The sequence below is a fragment of the Chamaea fasciata genome, unplaced genomic scaffold (genome assembly GCF_029207755.1).
Source record: "Chamaea fasciata isolate MVZ Bird 193981 ecotype frontalis unplaced genomic scaffold, bChaFas1.0.hap1 SCAF_1, whole genome shotgun sequence".
Classification (NCBI taxonomy): domain Eukaryota; kingdom Metazoa; phylum Chordata; class Aves; order Passeriformes; family Sylviidae; genus Chamaea; species Chamaea fasciata.
In genome coordinates this window covers 85,523,256-85,543,981 of record NW_027094086.1, presented here as the reverse complement: position 1 = coordinate 85,543,981, position 20,726 = coordinate 85,523,256, and the positions used below count along the sequence as shown (strand labels likewise).

General features: G+C 40.2%; 1 protein-coding gene across 1 annotated transcript in view; it reads right to left on the bottom strand.

Moving 5' to 3' along the window:
* The window catches only part of CDYL (chromodomain Y like), a 112,767-nt gene that overhangs the window by 53,753 nt on the left and 38,288 nt on the right, over positions 1–20,726 (bottom strand). Inside the window, exon 2 of the mRNA XM_066187559.1 lies at positions 10,389–11,055. Coding sequence (XP_066043656.1) covers positions 10,389–11,055 — 667 coding nt within the window. The remainder of the gene's footprint in view (positions 1–10,388; positions 11,056–20,726) is intronic.

The window sequence follows — 20,726 nt, the reverse complement described above, 5'->3', positions numbered from 1 at the left end:
CCGAGTATGTGAACTGAAAAGAGAAACACCTACCACAAAGAGCCCATCTAGAATCAATGTTGCACAAAACTCCAAACAGTACAGGAATGATGATATGACTGATCCTCTTGAAAAAACCTCAGAAACATATTTACAAGAAAAGAGCAATGTATGCCATGACCAAGAATAAGGGGGCCCTGCCTCTAACCAGGTAGAAGAAAGGGACAATCCGATCTACTGGACTGTGTAGATCCGATGGCCTAGAACATCTGACCCACAAAAATACATGGCTCTGGTTGATACCGGTGGTCAGTGTACTCTGATGCCATCAAGGTATGTGGGAGCAGAACCCATTTCCATTTCTGAGGTGACAAGAGAATCCCAGGAGCTGATTGTACTAGAAGCTGAAGTAAGTCCAACTGGGAAGGAATGGCAGAAACACCCCATTGTGACTGGTCCAGAGGCCCCATGCATTTTGAGCATAGACTATCTCAGAAATGGGTATTTCAAAGACCCAAAAGGATACCGTTGAGTTTTTGGCATAGCTGCTCTAGAGACAGAAGGCATCAGACAACTGAGTACCTTGCCTGAACTCTCAGACAACCTCTCTGCTGTGAGACTACTAAAAGTTAAAGAACAACAGGTGCCGATCGCCAGAGCAACAGTGCACCGTCAGCAATATCGCACCGACAGAGACTCTGTGGTCCCCATCCATAAGATGATTCGTGAGCTGGAGAGCCAAGGGGTGGTAAGCAAGGCTCGTTCACCCTTTAATAGCCCTATACGGCCCGTGCGTAAGTCCAGTGGAGAATGGAGACTGACAGTGGATTACCGTGGCCTGAATGAAGTCACACCACCACTGAGCTCTGCCGTATGCTCCACATGTTGGAGCTTCAGTATGAGCTGGAATCCAAGGCAGCAAAATGGTATGCGACCATTGATATTGCAAATGCCTTTTTCTCCATTCCTCTGGCAGCAGAATGCAGACCTCAGTTTGCCTTCACCTGGAGGGGCGTGCAGTACACCTGGAACCGACTGCCCCAGGGGTGGAAGCACAGTCCCACCATTTGACATGGACTGATCCAGGCTGCACTGGAAATGAGTGAGGCTCCAGAACACCTGCAATACATTGACGACATTATCGTGTGGGGAAACACAGCAACAGAAGTCTTTGAGAAAAGAGAGAAGATCGTTCAGATTCTCCTGAAGGCCGGCTTCACCATCAAGAGGAGCAAAGTCAAGGGACCTGCTCGAGAGATTCAGTTTCTGGGAGTGAAGTGGCAAGATGGACGGCGTCAGATTCCCACCGAAGTCATCAATAAGATCACTGCAATGTCTCCACTGACCAACAAGAAGGAAACACAAGCTTTCCTAGGTGCCATAGGCTTCTGGAGGATGCACATTCCCGAGTATAGCCAAATCATGAGCCCTCTCTACCTGGTTACCCGCAAGAAGAACGATTTCCACTGGGGCCCAGAACAGCAGCAAGCTTTCGCCCAGATCAAGCAGGAAATCGCTCATGCGGTAGCCCTTGGCCCAGTCAGGACAGGATCAGAGGTGAAGAATGTGCTTTACTCTGCAGCCGGGAGCCATGGTCTGTCATGGAGCCTTTGGCAGAAGGTGCCGGCTGAGACTTGGGGACCACCACTGAGATTCTGGAGCCGAAGCTACAGAGGATCCGAAGCCAACTACACTCCCACAGAGAAGGAAATCTTAGCCGCCTATGAAGGAGTCCAAGCTGCCTCAGAGGTGATTGATACTGAAGCACAGCTGCTTCTGGCACCTCGACTACTGGTGCTGGGGTGGATGTTCAAGGGAAAGGTTCCTACCACACATCACGCCACCGACACCACGTGGAGCAAATGGATCGCCCTGATCACACAGCGCGCCCGTATTGGAAACCTGAATCGCCTTGGGATTCTGGAAATTATAACAAACTGGCCTGAAGGTGAGACCTTTGGATTATCCTCTGAAGAAGAGGAGGAGCAAGTGACACGGGCCGAGGAAGCCCCACCATACAACGAGCTACCGGAGAGTGAGAGACGATATGCCCTTTTCACCGACGGTTCCTGCCGAATTGTAGGTGCTAACCGGAAATGGAAAGCTGCTGTATGGAGCCCCACACGACGAGTTGCACAAGCTACCGAGGGAGAAGGTGGATCAAGTCAGGTTGCAGAGCTTAAAGCCGTCCAGGTGGCTTTGAATATTGCTGAACGAGAGAAGTGGCCGAGGCTCTATCTCTACACTGACTCATGGATGGTAGCTAATGCTCTGTGGGGATGGCTGGACCGCTGGAGAAAGGCCAACTGGCAGTGCAGAGGGAAACCCATCTGGGCTGCTGAGATTTGGCAGGACATCGCCACCCGAGTAGAAAGGCTGACCGTGAAGGTTCGACACGTGGATGCGCACGTACCCAAGAGTCGGGCTAATGAAGAACATCATAACAACGAGCAGGTGGATCGAGCTGCCAAGGTGAAAGTATCTCAGGTTGATCTAGACTGGCAGCACAAAGGAGAATTACTCCTAGCTCGTTGGGCTCATGATGCCTCTGGTCATCAAGGGAGAGATGCAACATATCGATGGGCTCGTGACCGAGGGGTGGACATTACTATGGACAGCATCTCCCAGGCCATCCATGACTGCGAGACCTGCGCTGCAATCAAACAGGCCAAGCGAGTGAAGCCTCGGTGGTATGGCGGACGATGGTCAAAATATAGAGGTATGGGGAAACCTGGCAAATTGACTACATCACCCTTCCCCGAACCCGCCAAGGCAAGCGCTACGTGCTCACCATGGTGGAAGCAACCACTGGATGGCTGGAGACCTACCCTGTGCCTCATGCTACTGCCTGGAACACCATTTTGGGCCTGGAAAAGCAGCTCCTGTGGAGACATGGCACCCCTGAGAGAATTGAGTCAGACAACGGGACTCATTTCAAGAATGGCCTCATAAGCACTTGGGCCAGAGAACACGGAATCGAATGGATATACCATATCCCATATCATGCACCAGCTGCCGGGAAGGTGGAACGCTGCAATGGACTGCTTAAAACTACCCTTAAGGCACTTGGTGGAGGGACCTTCAAAAATTGGGAACTGAACTTAGCGAAGGCCACCTAAATGGTCAATACCCAAGGGTCCATCAATCGAGCTGGTCCTGCCCAGTCTGAATCCTTGCACACAGTGGATGGAGATAGGGTCCCTGTAGTACACATGAGAGGTATGTTAGGAAAGACTGTTTGGATTAATCCCACCTCGGGCAAGGGCAAACCCATCCGTGGGGTTGTCTTTGCTCAAGGACCTGGTTACACTTGGTGGGTGATGCAAAGGGATGGGGAAACCCACTGTGTACCACAAGGAGACCTTATTTTAAGTGAGAACTGTGTGTAGGTTTTCATTGTATATATATGCATGTGTGTGTGTAGTTTAAGGAAGGTATTGATTTGGGATGATGTAGATGGTAATAGAATAAGGGGTGGATAATGTCCTGGGTTGAAGTATATTCTATCACCATCTTCATGAACTGTTGAAACCAGGTGAGGCAGTGCTCCCTGCCTCCCCAACTCTGGCTTATCTTCTGTTAATGGGCCCATCAGCACCTTTGCCACACGCCTCACAGATAACCCCCTCCTGGACTATCTCCTGTTAATGGGCCCATCAGGCCTTATCACATGACTCACCATCCCATTGTGAGATGCTCTGCCCAGAGAGAGGAACCAAGCATTCCAGCCTGGATACAAGCTGAGACTCTGAACACCAGAGGGGCGCTTACCCACTGGAATCCCAGAGGACCCGAGCTACCAGACCTTTCTACAGGATCACTGCTTCAGGAAGACCACCTCATCTGGACTGCTTCCATCACTCTGCTCAGGTTGTATTCTGACTCTGTCAGTGGTCTTTTGTATGATTGCATCTATTTTATTTTACTTTCTTTCCTTTTTTTCCTATTAAATTGTATCTCTGACTTGGAGCCTCTCATTTGTTTTGCTTTCAAACCACTACAACCTGTGAGACAAATTCCAGCGAGAACAACACAGGAGCTTTTCTAGCAACTTAGGCTGAGGTTTTTATATCCAAACTGAGAATTTATTAGGAAACTTCTTACCCTTTTTTTTTTTTTAATTAAATACGTTTGATTCAGAGTTTCATTTAGAGGTTTTTCAGGGACAGAATTAAGAAAGGAAAAAAGTATGTGTCTGTCTCCCTCCCAAGGGACATATCCTCTACCTCACTGTCACTTCCAGAAGGCTGATAAAAATAAGCTTGCCCTTAAAGAAGCAGTTGGTTAGGCCATATATACATATGGTTAACCATATATATAAATATATCTCCCATACCTGGGACTGGGGAAAGGAAAGGGATCACTCTTTTCAAAGTAACTACATTTTACACTAGCTCAGCTGAATTAAAAGTCTACATCGATGTAGCATCCAACTGAGACGTCGCCATTTTGAGTACTGGAGAATGGCAGAAGGCAGAAAAGAAACCAGTCACTTATGCCTTATGTTTCTCAGGAATAAAGCCTCAAAATGAAAGCAAACTCTGCACTTATATCCTGATTACTATTATTATGATAATCTGTTGACATAAACCAATACGGTTCTAAAGATAAGAGATTTTCACAGCAAGTCTCAACCCTGGTGCTCCATGTAAAGTAACAATAATGTGTACTATAAACTGCAGAAGCAATAGGGCAGAGGGAAGACAAAAAAACAGAACAGTAACAGATCAGTGTTCCACATGACATAGAGCATGCACTCTACCATATTGCTTAAAACTTAAACAAGATAAACAAGAAATTAGAAACAATTTGGATTATTTTTAGTTAAGAGTAAAGAAGCTGAAGAACATGAGATCGTAAGACAGAAGGAAAAATTGCTGTTAAGTTAAAATGTTGCAATACTGTGCATAAGGGACATAATAATGTGAATTCTTAAGAAATAAAATTGAAACAAAATTCAACTTCTGGAGAAAAAAAAAAAAAAAAAAGCAACCCAAAGGTGCCTTTAAGCCTGATTAAATGAAAATTGCTTTCCTCTTTACTCTTTAGTGATTTGCTAAATGGATACACAACCAAAGACAGAAAATTACAAACTTCTGCATTTGAAAAAGAAGTTTAACCAGTAATTTCAGAAGTTAAGAGGGCTTTGCAAAGGACTTTAACCTATTTCATAGACTTTTGTTTGCACTAATAAAATATTTGGTTGCTTTCCAGATCACTCAGCAGAGATCAAGCCACCATCCAAGTGCAATGTACAAAACACACTGTAAAAGGAAGTTCTACTCTTAGGGCTTTTTTTTTTTGAATCACATTTTACCACTTAACCAAAAAAAAAATCTCCCAACTCACAAAAGGAGGGCTCAAAGCTGCTCCTGTCCTTTCAGGATGCTAAAAAGAAATACAAACAAACTGTAACACATCATCCCAACTTTCCTTTTGTTGTACTCCAAACTCACAGCAATGAACTTCTTCAACCTTCTCTTAATTCTGCTTTCTCAGAGGGTTTATATGCATGGCTTGTGGTCCATCTGGACAACTCTGTGGTTCACAGCTCTGTCAGTGCTGTGCTCTTTCCATGGGACTCTTGAGCTTGGCCAGTTATGCTGGTGACAGTGGAGCTTTCCTCATGCAGAGCTCAACACCCAGGCACACACAGGCACAGGTGAAAAAGCAACCTGGAGAATCTGGAAGTGTGTGAGCTTCCCTCACCCTAATGAATAGGGAGGGACTGAACTCCTTTCAGCAGGGCTGGGTATTGCATTGAGAATGGATGCTTCTCCTCAGCTCCAGTGACCTCCATAATCCCTTGAATGCTTGCTTGACTCCTTTTGAGACTAAAGCTATCAGACACTTAACCAAACAGACACTATTTTCCTTTGGTGTTTTGAGTGGATTTTTATTTTTCCAAATTGGTGGGTTTTAATCCCATAAGCTGCTCTGGGGAAAGGAGAGAACAGGTAACAAACAAAACTTAAGTTCAGTCTTTTCTTCTTGGTTTTTTTTCTGATGCCTGCTTTTCTTTGCTGACAATTCCATTGTTTTGAGATAAAAACAGCACCATTATCCAACTAAAAAATCAGCAGATACCCTTGTTCCTTGAAGGGTGCTACACTGCAAGCATCTTTGTATTGTCAGCTTGCTGCTCCTGCAAGTCGTTCGTCTGAACTAATACGTGCAAGGAGGGAGATGCTAATGCCTCCGTGAACACTGGTGGTGCTTGTCTGACTAACAAGTGATGTAATTCACTGCATTTCTTGTATTTCTTCTCTTCCCAAATACCAGCACCAGCCTGCCTCATTCTAATTGTGACCACATATGCAGCTAGATGTTATTTTCTTCCTTATTTTAGACTTGGAGCTTTGCATGCCTTTCTGCCCGTAATTTCCCTTCTTGTGGCATTTATTCTCAATTACATCCACATGCTGGACATTGCTAGCTGAATAGAAACTGCAGCAACTATAGCGTTACCAAGAATAAAAAATAACAGAATTTGCCAAGAAATGGTATTCCCCTGGCTTATGGTCCTTTCTAAAATTTCAAGACAACTCTCTAGCCCTGTGTGACTGACAGATCAGATTCCCTTTATAGCTTCTCTTCTTGTGCACTGTGTTAAACAGAACTTCCCTGGTTATTACGACCGTTCTATGCTGAAACCATTTGCAATAAGATTTCAAAGCTACTTTTCAGTACCACTTTGAAGGAAATTTTCAGAAACTTAAGGTATTAGAACCTGTTGTTAGACACAAAGCCACTTTTTGTCTTACCTAGTTTTGAGTAATACGCCTTACTTGTAGTTGCCACCAACATCTTTTTCACAACATTTCACTTCTTTGGTGTTGTCTATTTTGTTCATCCATTTCAGGATTGCTTTTATTAACTTTTAGTAACAGCTGATAATCACTATATATTTCAAAATACCAGAACCAGAGCAATGTTCAATTCAGTGATCTGTCCTCACTTCTTCAGTAAATCACCCTAATTCTTAGACTTGTACATTTTTTACTCCATTGAGTCAGTTTTCAAGGCCAAGCCTTTAAAATATGAACATTCAACACAATGCTATTCTTTTTGATAGTGGCTTGATTTCAGTGTGCTGAGACCACCAGCTCCCAGAGTAAACATTACTGTTATTTTATTCCTCAGAACTCCCATACATTTATACAGTTATTTGATGATTGCCTTTTCTGAGACTGCAAGATTTTGGAACATGAACTGCACCACTGAAGTTTGTCTCAGAAAAAGAAGGATTAGGTGCTACAATGACACTAGTATCTCCTAGTAATGGCTGTCATGGTATTTTCATACACATACACGTCTCTGGGATTTCTGGTATGCACTTCTCTTAAAAATTAAACAAAAAAAAAAAAAGGTAAAATAAGGCTGGGGAAAACAAACAAATAACAGACTAAACACTGAGGAGTTTCACCATCCTGAGGTAGGACTTAAAGATCAACCTGAGTCACACTATTCAAGAAGTCATAGCAATATACTCAAAATCAGGAGCACTGTTTTCATGTTAAAATCTTGAATTATTTTTCCAATATTACTTTCAACAAATGTAATTCAGTTTTAATTTTAAAACCCGTCTAAAATTTTTTGGAAGTGTAATATGTCTTTTTCTAGACTCTTTCAAAATTATGCTTTATGATTAGTGATTTCTGTTTTGACTAATTCAGTTTACCAACAAAACCATCTTGATTAAAAATTCCTAAACCAGCTCAAGTAAGAATTTACTTTTCAAAACATGGTTTTGTCTTCTAGACAGCATCTTCCAAGTGGTAGTAGGAATTCTTAAAATTGACAGAAGGTGTATGTGGAGGAGGTGGGCAGTTATTATTAATATGTTAGATCTGGTGCACACAAAGACACATTTCTATGCAATGAATACCCCTCATGATATATGATTCCCAAGGTCGTGCTGAAAATGTGATGAGGTGTCCATTTAAGACTGAAGGAATGTCCTGAGTAAGGAGCAAAACAGGATCCTGAACTGCAGCAGCCCCATGCAGGGGAGGGAAGCACCTATTTACTACACTTTTAATGAGATGCAGTGTGAAGTTAAAAATAAAAAACAACAAGGAGAAGAGTGCATCTTCAAGGAGTGAAAAGACAGCAAATGTGTCAGCTCAGGAAGCTCCAAGGCCAGGAGAGCTCTAGAAGACAAGGCTGTCTCTCATTGCTTCTCCCTAAATAAATCCACTCAGGCCATGCATAATGGCTGAGCTGGAGCCTGGGCTTCCACAAGGAAGATACATCAAAGAAATCCTGAAAAGTCAGGACAATAGACTGATGTCAGATAAAAGTGCAAAGTATTTTTCTTCTGCAACTTTTTTTCCAAGTTTTATAATCACAGAAATACTGCATGATTGGATGGTTACCCCCGAAAGTGTTGCAAATGAACAAATAAAATCCCAATAAATATGGACATTTAGCATCCATTTCCCAGCAGACTGCACAGCTCAGCTTGGGGATTGGCAGTGGTATATCAGGGACGATAGGGAAAACCTCAGTTAATGCACTGATAAGCCTCCAGCAGCAGACAGAAGGCGGAACATATTGTGTATGTTTCATCAACCACGTATTGTGACTATCTCCTTGGCTCTCCTTTTTTGATCTACACCTCAGGATCTCATGAACACGTAAGTGTGAGAAAACTCCTATTGCCATCATCCCTAGAGCCAGTCAATAGCTTTCCTTGTTAGTTGACGAGACAAATGCCTAGGAAGTGTTGAAGGAGGTGGTGGCAGTTGAGAAAATTTTCACACCGCAGTGGAACAGGAAGGTATCTCACCTAACACCTTCTGTGTCACTCCCTTTCCTCTGCAGGCCTCTCTGCCTCCATTTGATGCCCTATGACTGGGCCCTTGCCATACCACTATTACCAAAGTGAGAGACTGGTAGGAACAACTTAATCTGATCTACCCAAAAAGGTCCTTCACGTCCCAGGTATTTTTCCTGGATGCCATGATGCAAAAAAAAAAAAGACACTAAAGGCAGAATTTATCAATCACTTCACTAGGAACCATACCATACCAAAATGCCTATTAATTATCATAAAACCATCCCATGCGAAAACTCCTCTACCTTACCTACACAGAGAACACTCATCCTGGCATCTCTTGCATCTTCCCTTCAGCATCGTTTACATCCTCTGAGATTTGCATTCCTTCTTTAGCCCATGCAAAGCAAGAGATATTCCTGGCATTCATGTGTGCATTACCATGGTTACCTAGTTCATCTGCAGCAAAATGGGTTGGTCCATGACCTGACACTGCAGCTCCAGGAACACATTCCTCCCTTGTCCACCACTTCTCAACCTCTCTGGCTGCAGCTGCTCTTTTGGAAAATCCTAATGCAAGCAAGAGTGGGGTACCCAACACAAACTCTCCCGAAGTCTTCAGTGCAGTTTTTCCCTATACAGCGTCTTTAAGTGTGTTTTTTGGCAGGCCCAGTCCTTGAAAAATTCCAGACAATTTTTCCAGCAAGCCGTCATCAATAGCACACCTGCACATTTGACCTGCTGCATTTTCTTTGAGGGCACAGTCTTTACTTGAAATTTTAAATTTGGAAATTTAGCTTCAAATGCATGCTTACAAGGACCCTTGTAACCACACAACTGAGTCTGTCAGGGAAGAACAAAGGTTTGGGGCACAACAAGAAGGACAAAGAAATCTTAAACAAGGATCTCAGCTGGATGGGGGACAAAGCTCCCTCCTAGAAGAGCAGTTTGGGTTACTTTGGTGTCACAAAATCTACAGTACAAATTCATCAGTGATCTACTGAGATATCAGCAAGCCTGACACCACTCCTTAATATCAAATGAGGTATAAACAACAAAATATTGATAAAATATAATGAAAACAAATTTTAATCCAGGCAGAAGGCATATGTATTTCCACAACTGGTTCAAATTTTCACAGACACAAAGCTTATTAACTTTGGTTTTTTAAGCAACATTACTCTCACTGCTTTTTCTCCAGGCAATATTTATAACAAAAAAGATATATAAACTGTTACGAAGAATCCCTGCTCACACCATTCATCTCTTCCCATAATTAATGTTTCTAATATTCATATCAAATTTGACCTATTTAAATAAACTTAAAGCAATGATGTAGTATCTGGAAATGGTACACTAAATATGTGTACCACACAATGTCAAGGCAAACACAGATGTATCTTATGGTGATTCTGAAAACACAAATACCAATGAATCTCTGCAAGGAAACCAAAACCTGGTAAAATTCCAAATGGCTTTGTAGTTATACAGTTATGTAAAATAAAGTGAAGTTCTCCAGACTTGATTTAGCATGGCTGAAACAGAGTGGGTAATTTGTCTGCATCTCAACAGCAAAAAAAACCCCAGTCAAATGAAAAATCACTACCAAAATGACGACCCGTACACCTACCTTTTCCATTTATTGTTAATGCTGATGCAATTGTGGCTGATACTGGCACTGGTAATTGTGGCACTAATGGATGTATCCTTGGTCGGCTCCCCATCCTAGCACGCTCTGCACCAGGTCCTAACAAAGCTCCCACAGGTTTTTCTGCTGCTACTTCTGGTGCTACAGAATCTTCTTGATCCTGCTCTATATGGTCCATTTTATCTGGGCTTTCATTCTGGAATCCGTCAACTGTTGTCCGACTCTTAACGGGACTTTTGGGCACTAGGATTTTAATACCTGATTTTGCAAGGTCCATATTTTTACGTCCAGAAAGCGATGGTGAATTGTTTTTCCGGAACTTCTGTGTGGCAGAAAAAAGTTGACTATTTTTTGACTCGTGTTCTTTAGTCATAACTAAAGATTTAGAAGATGTCTTTGAAAAAGAACTATTGGTAGATCTAGAAATTTGTTTTCTGGCATTATTTGGAGAGGTCCTGTTTGTCCTGGTTAATGTGCTTTCTTTCTGCTTTTCATTGTGGCGTCTGTTAAATTCATGTATATATTCCTCACAATTGACAAGGTGCTGTTCTGGCTCCCAAGTATCATCTTCGCTGTCGTATCCTTTCCATCGCACCAAATACTCTGTTTTTCCTTTCTTGTTTTTCCTCTTGTCAACAATTCTCTCTACCTGTTAAAAGCAAAAGTAAGCATTAGGCATGGGCAGATATACAACTCAAGAGAATGACCTGCACATAAGTAATTTGTTAAGTGTAGAGAGAATATAAAATAGTCTTGTAGTTTTGTAATTCTGTATTGCAGCTCTATACTATTATAGTCTTCCACTGCTGACTGAAAATCCCTCACTTCAAACTTTAGACGGTTGCTTTTATCTCAAAAACATCTTCCAGAATCCCAAAACTGTTCTTCACTAAGTATTTTGCATGCCCAAGAATCTGAATATGACATATTAAAATTGACAATCAGCACTGGCCTCCGAGAAGCTCTTGCACTAACCTCAATGTGGACATGATTTCCCTCTCTCAATATAGAAGTCATGTTTAAATATGCTGTATAAATACAGTGTGTTTACCTTACCAAACTTATCAATTTGATACTGTTTGAATAATTTGCTTGCTTAGCATAAGGCATATGTGAGAATCTCTCACTTACACTGAGCTAACCTTTAGCTACCAGGGACAATATAGAACAGCTTAGGAACTGGGGAAAATTCAGACAATTTTTTTAGAGGATTCTGATGAAAATAGAGAATTTGTTTTTGCCACAGCCTTTGATACACATACTTGAACAAATTACCATGCCTCACTTATCTGCAAACAGAGATGATATTTATGTTACAAGTATTAAGCATGCACATTCTGCAACTGCATGTGGGACCCACAGGCTGGAGGAATTCAGGCACTGGGGTAAAGCAGACAGGGCAGACAGCAGCAGACAGCAGCAGCTGCAGGGACAGAGGCTCATGCCTCGGACTAAAACTTATGCCAATCATGCTAATCCTGTGGAAAGGGAATTCTTTTACAGAAAAAGAGGTAAGTTCAAGGCTAGTCTTAGGGTTTTCCCTTTATATTTCCTTTTTCCTCCCAGGCTGATTCTTCTGGTAAATTCTCCATCCCAGTTCACTTCAGTTATGGAACTGATACAGCTTTCTTGCTCATCACTCTCTTCTTTTTGGTAATTGAAAAAAAAAAAAAAAAGGCACATGTTTGGGGTTTGGACTATTATTAATTCAACTCCCAGCCCATCATGAACAAAAACCATGCATAAAAGCCAAGATCACACCTACTCAGAAGAACCTCTGAAGAAAGAGTGACATTTACTGGACTGGCATTAACCAAACAGAATGTCTACAGAACAGTTTAGAAGGATGGGAGGAAAAATACAAGTATGTATGGTGCACATAGAAACAGCGTACATATATGGTACATATATGATTCATTACCAAATCACATGACTGCTGACAACAGATTTTCTTAAAACAGTGCCTCTCAATTTTACACGTGGCATGCTATCCTAATGTACTCCCTGGTTTTCAACAGTAAGGTTAAATGATTGCAATTATTGTAATCTTAGCAGCAATAAAAGGACATATCCTACAACTGCATGTGACACCCTCCAGGTGTTGTACTGTGTCATCAGGATGTTGCTTAGCTCTGTCTTCATAGGTCTTTAAAAATCACCCAAATCAACAGAAAAATAAGAATCAAATACAAGCAAGCTCCACCTTTGCCTTGTTAATCAGTTCAATGCATTCTGTAGAGACACATGCAATATAAATTGTCCAAATTTTATTTAAAATCTTAAAATACATTAAAAATATTTTTATTCTGATTATTTAACCTTCTAGTAGTTACTGGGATTAAAAAATGCAGCTACAAAAATGAAACTTGTTTTTCCACTAAACTATTTAAAGACACCTTACAAGAAAACGCAACTCCAAGAGTTGAAGAAAGTCACAGTGGAGAAACATGCCTTCAATCTTAGTAGAGACTGAGTAAAAAGACCTTCAAATATTAAATCAGAAATGTTAAATTAAAAACTAAGAACAAACTCATTAATCAAACTTCCTATCTTGTCAAAAAAGCAGTTACTGATGGTCTTGCTGATCCTCTCTGCCTCTCCTGACCTTCTAAAATAGACTTTAAGAGCACGATTCTCAGAGGAAGGTCTCTACTACCAAGGTTTTTTTATTCTCTAGTACGAAATCTTTGTAACGAGCAGCATCAATTACTGAGCACAAAGTTCTACCACTCTCTTTCTATACTGAAAGGCCACCCATTAAGGACATGCCCTTTTCAAGCAGGAAGCCATCCCTCTCATCCAAAAAAACAGGTACCTTGCAGAGATAACAGATGAACTCTAGAACAGGAGACACAAAATCCATTCTTAACCTGATGATTTATGGAGCAAGCAGAAATGCATAAAGAAAGCAGTTATATTTAGCTGTATTGTCCAAGCCTGCAACAAAACCTAGTTTGACAGTTCTCTTTTTGATTAAAAAGATTTTTTTTGTGACCCTTTATTTTTTCTTGAATACATTTTTTGTTTTATTTACAGCACAAAAATTACAACAATTAACCAATGATACACAATTTATCATGCAGCTTCAGAGCTATAGTGAGGGACTCCTTTTTTTGGATTAACTCAGTTTGGTTAGTCTGACTCTCCTAGAAGCACTTGAAAAAGTGCTCAGGAATATTCTACCTCAGTATTTTTGCTGATGATAACAGCTACATAAGGGTTTCTCATCCAGAGCTGAGAGCAAGGTACACCCTTTGCCATAATCACACTAGAAAAGCTGACTAGTTCTTTGTGACAACTACCATTTCTATAGTGACACATGCCCTGTGCCATGGGGTGGTACTTATTTTTAGAGACTAAAATGTTCTGTACTGCAGGATTTGCCATTAATGGTTAATTTTCAAGTATTGTAGAAGAATCACAACAAAATACAAAATAACATTAAAAGAAGATAAAACAGGTGCGAGGGAAAGCTATCAAACAAACTACTCGAATGGCCAAAAAATAACATCCTCCAGCTTATTTTAGCAAGCTAAGCTATCATTTTCCCCACCTGGGAGGTACTGATCAATGACACTCAAAAACTCATGCAGCAGAAGAACTGACCGTAAAACAATGAGCTGCTCAGCAGTATAATCCAATGCTGAAATGCACAAATTTTAATCGCACCCACCACAACTATACCTGAGATTTCCCATCTGTAAAATGGTAAATTTCCCTTCTTTCCATGAATGTGGTAAAACTGGTTCATGCTTGTTCTCCCTCCCTGAGAATTTTAACTGCTTTTGTTAGCAAATTATACAGAACTTACACTCAAAAAAATTCCCAACAAACGACCAAGCAAACAAACAAACAAAAGCAATATATGGTTGCAGGGTGAAGTGCTGTCTGGTACAGCTGCACCAGGTGAAAATGGCAACACTGCAACTCCTCCCTGTCCTATACTCAGAGACAACAGCTCCTCCCCATCTGTCAGCACACCTTCTTCTGTAATTATTCCCTAATGTAGGTCTGTCAAAGTGACCTGGTTTAGATATTAAGAATACCTGAGTTAATGTAGGCATCCTGAAATAACTGGTTTGGAAAGCAGCCACGTATGCGGTATTTTCTGACACATCTAAGAGGACCGCAACTCTCAGCAGAGGACAAACACACACCTATAGGCTGGACTGGTCTAGTAACCTCACTGTCAGGAAGAGGACATGCATTCTTAATCCCTGATGAAAACTCTTTAGCTTAGGTCAATAAAAATAAGCATGAAATTCAAAACAACATTCTCAATCTAAAGCACTATAATTTGGGCACATTTGTAAACTTGACATAAGGCATGCTGTCAGTCATTGTATATGTATATTTATTAAAAAGATCATACTTTGAACATTTGAAGAAATTAAACTAAAGCTACATCTGTTGGGGGGTGGGGGGTGGGTGGGAAACAACAAAAACCAGAAAGACCAAAATAAACACATGTAAATGTGTGGGCATGTAAATATTCAATGAGTATAGCCTTGTTTATAATAAATCCATTGTGCATTCCTATCATGTCTTCACATTCATGTCAGGCTAAATTAATTTAAAGTTTACAGAATAGAATCTATTGGACTTCATACTCTATCTGTAGTCTGTGAAATATAGAAGGCCTTTTCTGATAGCTGAAGGCTATGTTTACATTACTGGTTTTGTTCAGAGCAGTAGCGCAATTTGGAAGCAAATCCTTCCCTCCTCTGCACTATTCCTGCTTACTGTGGAATGGTTTTATTCACAGACCAGTTTTGGTGTACAGGATGTGGATTCTTTACTGAGAAACATAAACTGGAAATGGAAATGTACCAATGCATCTGTCACACTTCAACCCCTAAGGGGTCACAAAGATCCAAGCAAGTAACACCTCTGAAGAGTTTCAATACATGTAGTGGCTGGATATTTGATCCTGAGAGGCTCCACTAAATCTAGTCCAAAATAAAAGTGCTGCACACCAGAGTATGTAGAGGTGGGGGTCACAGCACCAACTGCTTCACTCTACTGATATTCTCCAGTGGAGTCAAATTACTACTGGAGATATTCCCCAAATCAGAGACAGAAAGCTAGAATAAATTCAAGTTTTACATGACATACGTATGCACTACAAGTGAACAGTCACCCTTTCTTAAATTGGAAACTATTTCAAACACAAATGGGACCTAAATGATCCCTCATAAGCAATCAGCAATGTTTACAAGTGATTGTATCTTCCATCTATAAAAATCTTCCAGAAGTCAATGATAAACAGTATTCAAATACTACTCATTATAAATAAAAGAAAAGCATTCTACATTAAAAAAATCAACTAATGAATAGAAGCATACCACACAAAAACCATTAAGTGACATGTTTCGCTTAAAGTAGTTTTGGGAAAACAGTTATTCAAAAAGATATTTGATGAGGACGCCAAAACACACCTGAAGATCTGTAAAATGTGCACTAAAATCTTAAATGTACACATTTTATTAGAAAATACATAACTGCCCATAGGATGACTTAAGGCCAAGTCAGAATATTGCTCACTGCACCAGCAGGGAAATTTTTAAAACAGCTTAACACATACACTTGGAATATCAAAATCTGTATCAAAAACAAGATTAAAACACCAATATTGTATGGTTTAAGTTCAAACAGCATCATTAAAAAATTACACTAGGCTATCATATAAATCCAAGTGTTCATCTTCACTGCAGCTCCATGCTGCTCCATTGACAGGAGCCTGGGAGAGCACACATAAGCCTGCTGCCACATGCTCCCAGAGCTGACTGATTTGATTAGCAGAACAGACTGATTGGATTAACAGTCGATGAATTGCTGTAAACTGAGCTGCTGCATCCTTATGGCATGACTGACCAGAGTGTCTGTACAGTACAGGACTGGCCTTGGTGAGGGCTGTATTACATATATATTGTTCTGGAAGCCAGAGCTGTACAAAATAAACCTGGATCAGATGTGGGGAGATTATTGCCTTTCTGTCAAATTAGCTACAGCAGATGATGCAGCTTTTGTGTTGCATTTGTGACAGCTCTGTGATAAGGGATGATACCTCATCAGGCCCAAGGCCTGACAAATACAGAGTCCATCAACTCAACTGTCTTCAGGCAATTGGGACCAGCAGGATGAGTTCATACAGGATCATCATTTTTCAACCCACAGCCACTCCCAACTTCCTTTGGAGGCAGCAGTGTGTGCAGTGAGGTTGGAACACATTCATGTCTATGAGCAGGAGTCCCACAAGGAACTAATGCACTTAACTTGTCCATTCCTTTAGGATTCCTGGACACAAGTTATGCAAGAGCTAACTTTGAGGCTATCTGTAACATTCAATTAATACAGTGGCCTGTGGATTGTAATTCACATTTTTTTTTACCCTCTATATAAATTTCTAATCAAGTTGCCTATAAAATTACAATTGTCCCAGTGAAGTTCATTATTTCTTACCAGCTTGACGTTTTACATCCTTTCATGGTCTTAGCAAAGACAATAGACAAAATAGTTTAATTACTGCATTCTCATCAATGCCAGTGATTCCAGGGAATCACAGCTATGGTGCATGCCATGCCCGACTGCACAGCCACCTCCTGAAAAAGCATTTCAGAAAGTTTTATATCTCATACCTACATTAAACAAACTAATCACTGTATGTGCAACTCCTTTATGACATATTCAAAAGTGCAGATCACAATCAGAAAGCACATCTTTGTAAAAAGGCTTTTCCGTACAGGACATGAGGGAAACGGGTGTGGAGGGAGGACCTGTGACAAAACCACTTTGCTTTAGAGAATTAACTCTCTGGATAAACAGTTTGCCTGAGATTTACTTCCTCACAAGTCATCAATGATGACTGATGCTGAACTGTCAGCATTTCAGATCTTTCCAGATATAATTTACAGAGAAATAGGTACAACAGTTGTGATGCAAGTTACAGCCTACTGCAGAATTCATCAACTGCTTTACCCTAATTATAGTCACCTAGCTACGGCAAGAATGATTTGAAAATCTTAATCTCATTGTATCAACTCATGGTTAGCAACAGTTCTAAACTTTTATTTCCACTAAGGTAAGACAGACATACATTTTCTACTTTGCACAAAAGCAGAATGAAAATCCATGCAAAGCAATTAATATCTGTACAAACATAATATAAACAAACACCTGCAACAATGGATTCTTACCAAACATGCACTGTTTTCCTCCTTTTGAAATAAGAACAAGTAGCATCAAATAGGCTTATCATCTTAAATGGAAAAGGTCCTAATTAGAAGAAAGTATTAAAACCACTAGCATTGGATATAGGATACATATTTTTGGCAGTCAAAACTATTACATAAGTATTACTATGTTATTAAGTTACTAAAAATTTTATCATTACTAGAAGATTTCACCATCACCCACATATGGAACACCAAAGAAAATTCTTCCCATCTTCAATTCATTTGTAAAAGTTACACATCAGGAGGCAAATCCTGGGTATTTTTTCCCAGAGATAAATATTCTGTGTGCACTTGCCAAATTCTCTTGCTTGTATCTCTCCACTGCAGTACAAAAAGTGAAGGTCCAAAACTTGGTGCTACCAATGTTTTGCTAAATAAACAAATATAGAAAACCAAAACGCATACTTATTATTGGCAACTCTGGAAAGGAAAAGCTCTCACCCAAAGATGCCCATATTTCGGATATGATAAGTTGGGAAAACGTAGAAATAACCTAAAGCTACCTCACAGCTTCAACACCTTGACCACTATTTACGTAAAGGATAAGGCCAACAGAAATATTGTCACTTTGTCCTTCAGTGAGAATAATACAGAGTAGCAGATAAAGAATTTGTCAATATTAAGCATCAGGACTACAAACTTGCTTTCAAAGCAGGAGAAACTGGACCTTCAACAGCACTCAAGTACAAATGACTGATAAAAATTCAAAATATTTTATCTAAAAAGAGTGTCTTAAGAAGAGAGCAGGTCACAGCAAAACTGCACTCCATGTGTTAGAGAACACCTTGTCACAGCTAAGCAAACTTCAGAAATGGGAAAGAAAGAGGAGCAGAAAAAAATATCATAGGACAGTCAGTTACAGAGTGAACTTGGTATGCTGCAGTCAATTTATCAAATTTCATTTAATTTTACAACAGTTTCATCTACCAACACCAAGGAAGGCTTTTCAGCAGCCTACTGCTTGCAGAAGCTGCAGTGACAAGTCTGCTACTGTAGATCAGATCTACTGTAGATCTGACCAAACCTCAGTAAGAAGGGACACAGACCTCAGCTCCCAGAAGCTTATTCAGTAGCAGTCTCTTCTTTCTTTTTCCTCTCAGAGGTCCTGGTCCTAAGGACCGGTTCTAAGATAGTTTTAAATAGTTCCAAATATAGAACTATTCTATAGTTCTATATATAACAGAACTAGTTCTAAATATAATAGCAAGAGCTTTCTCTGGAATCATTCCATCCAAGAAGGCACAATACATACTTGGAGCCTCCTACCTGGCTCCTTTCACCCTTGCATCAACAGCTTATTATTTCCATAAGAAATAAAGCTCCTGGTTACAAGACCATGACTGAATTTTTGTTTTCAAATACGAAGATGCTAAACAATTCTAGATCACAGTTAAGAACAACACTCTTTGCTGGCTCCTTCTGTATTCCTTACCTCAATGCTAACATGTCCTAGAGGAATGTGTGTCCCTGGTCACTCTGCCCGCAAGAGGACTTCTCTCAATACTTGATCTAGAAAAGCTGGTGATACAGAACTTTCCCCTAATTAATCAACCTCAGTGCTTGCACAGCTGCCTCTTAGTTCTGACATTCTATTTCTTTAAGAGATTTATCAGTAGATTAACTATGTTTTTTTCAGATGGAAAAAGGTATTTCTCTGTTTTGGGTCTCAAGTCTCCCCATCTTTAGTCTGAACCTGAACACATTTCTTATTTAATATCACTGCAGCTCCCATAACTACACTCTCCCATTCGCTTTTGCAACCGGGTACAAATAAAGCTGTGGGATTGCTGGTAACTCTGCTTGGCAAAGGTTCTTCTTCCAAATTTCAAGGTTGTAAAGTTTATTCATAAGAACAGGTTCTACAATGTTCATTCATTGTGTACCTTCCTAACAGCAAAAAAAGAAAAGACTCAAGAGTAGATACAAATAAGTACACGATCTTCACACATAATTAGCTTTTTACTAGGCCTGCACACTGCACATGAGTAGCACAATTTCTGCAGTAAGGTGTGTATTCAAATTACTTTCTTGTTTCACCACTATTAGTAACTTCCTAAGCTTTACCCTTCAAACATGTCAATCAGAAATAAAACTACCCTACACTGCATCACTGGTTTTATCACACATATACCTCCTGCTGGTGTAATTTGCGTGAAGATACATTCCCAACAATTACCATTTTCCTGAAATGCATCTAATGCTTACATACATTTTAATATCAAATCACTAATTACTCAACCTAACATATTACACTGATATTAAAACTCCTGAATCAAAGAGATTGACGACTAAGATTACTTTTTGCTGTCTTTTGAAAATATGCACTGTCTTAAGCTCTGTTACCTACTGATCCTATCCACCATCAGCTCATATATGCATTCTAAAAGTAACAGACACTAGGTATTAATCTGATTATTCTGATGTTGGTCAATGAAACACCTCCCATTTCAAAATCCCTCATGTTTTGGCAAGGAGAACAAAGCAGAAAAAGCAAAGCGTTTTAGACTTGGAAAATGTCAGCTTCACTAATAGCAGCTTTTGTTGAGGTAATTAAACTCCTCTTTCAATAATTCAGATTTTTTTCAAAAAAGCTGGGTAGCAGCAACTTCTCTATTACATGGTTAACATTAATTTCTGAAGCAATATATATATAAAAACCTTCTCTATTAGCATCTTCTACTTCCTGTAATCTTGAATGAAGTAGGACAAGGAAAAACAAATGCAGTTTCCAGAACTGGGTAATAAAATATTTTAAAAGGTTTTTTTTAACTCAAACCACTTCTTCTTCAACATTGTTTTTCTTCAGAAAGCATCACCTCAACAGTGGCTGTAGCATGAAGCAGCCATTGAACTCTTGAAAAAACACTTAAAAATTATGCTCTTTAAGGTCATAACACAGATAATAAAGCAGCCTGAACTATTTGTACTGCATTTGGCCACTGCTCTTTAAAGTCTGTGAATAGTTAGAGCTTCTTCCGAAAAAAGGACAACTGAAATCTCCAGAAATAATACAGCACAACAACTTGCTAAACTCCTTCAAGAGTTACCTTCTACAAGCACAAATGTCCTCTGTCTGCATTCCAGT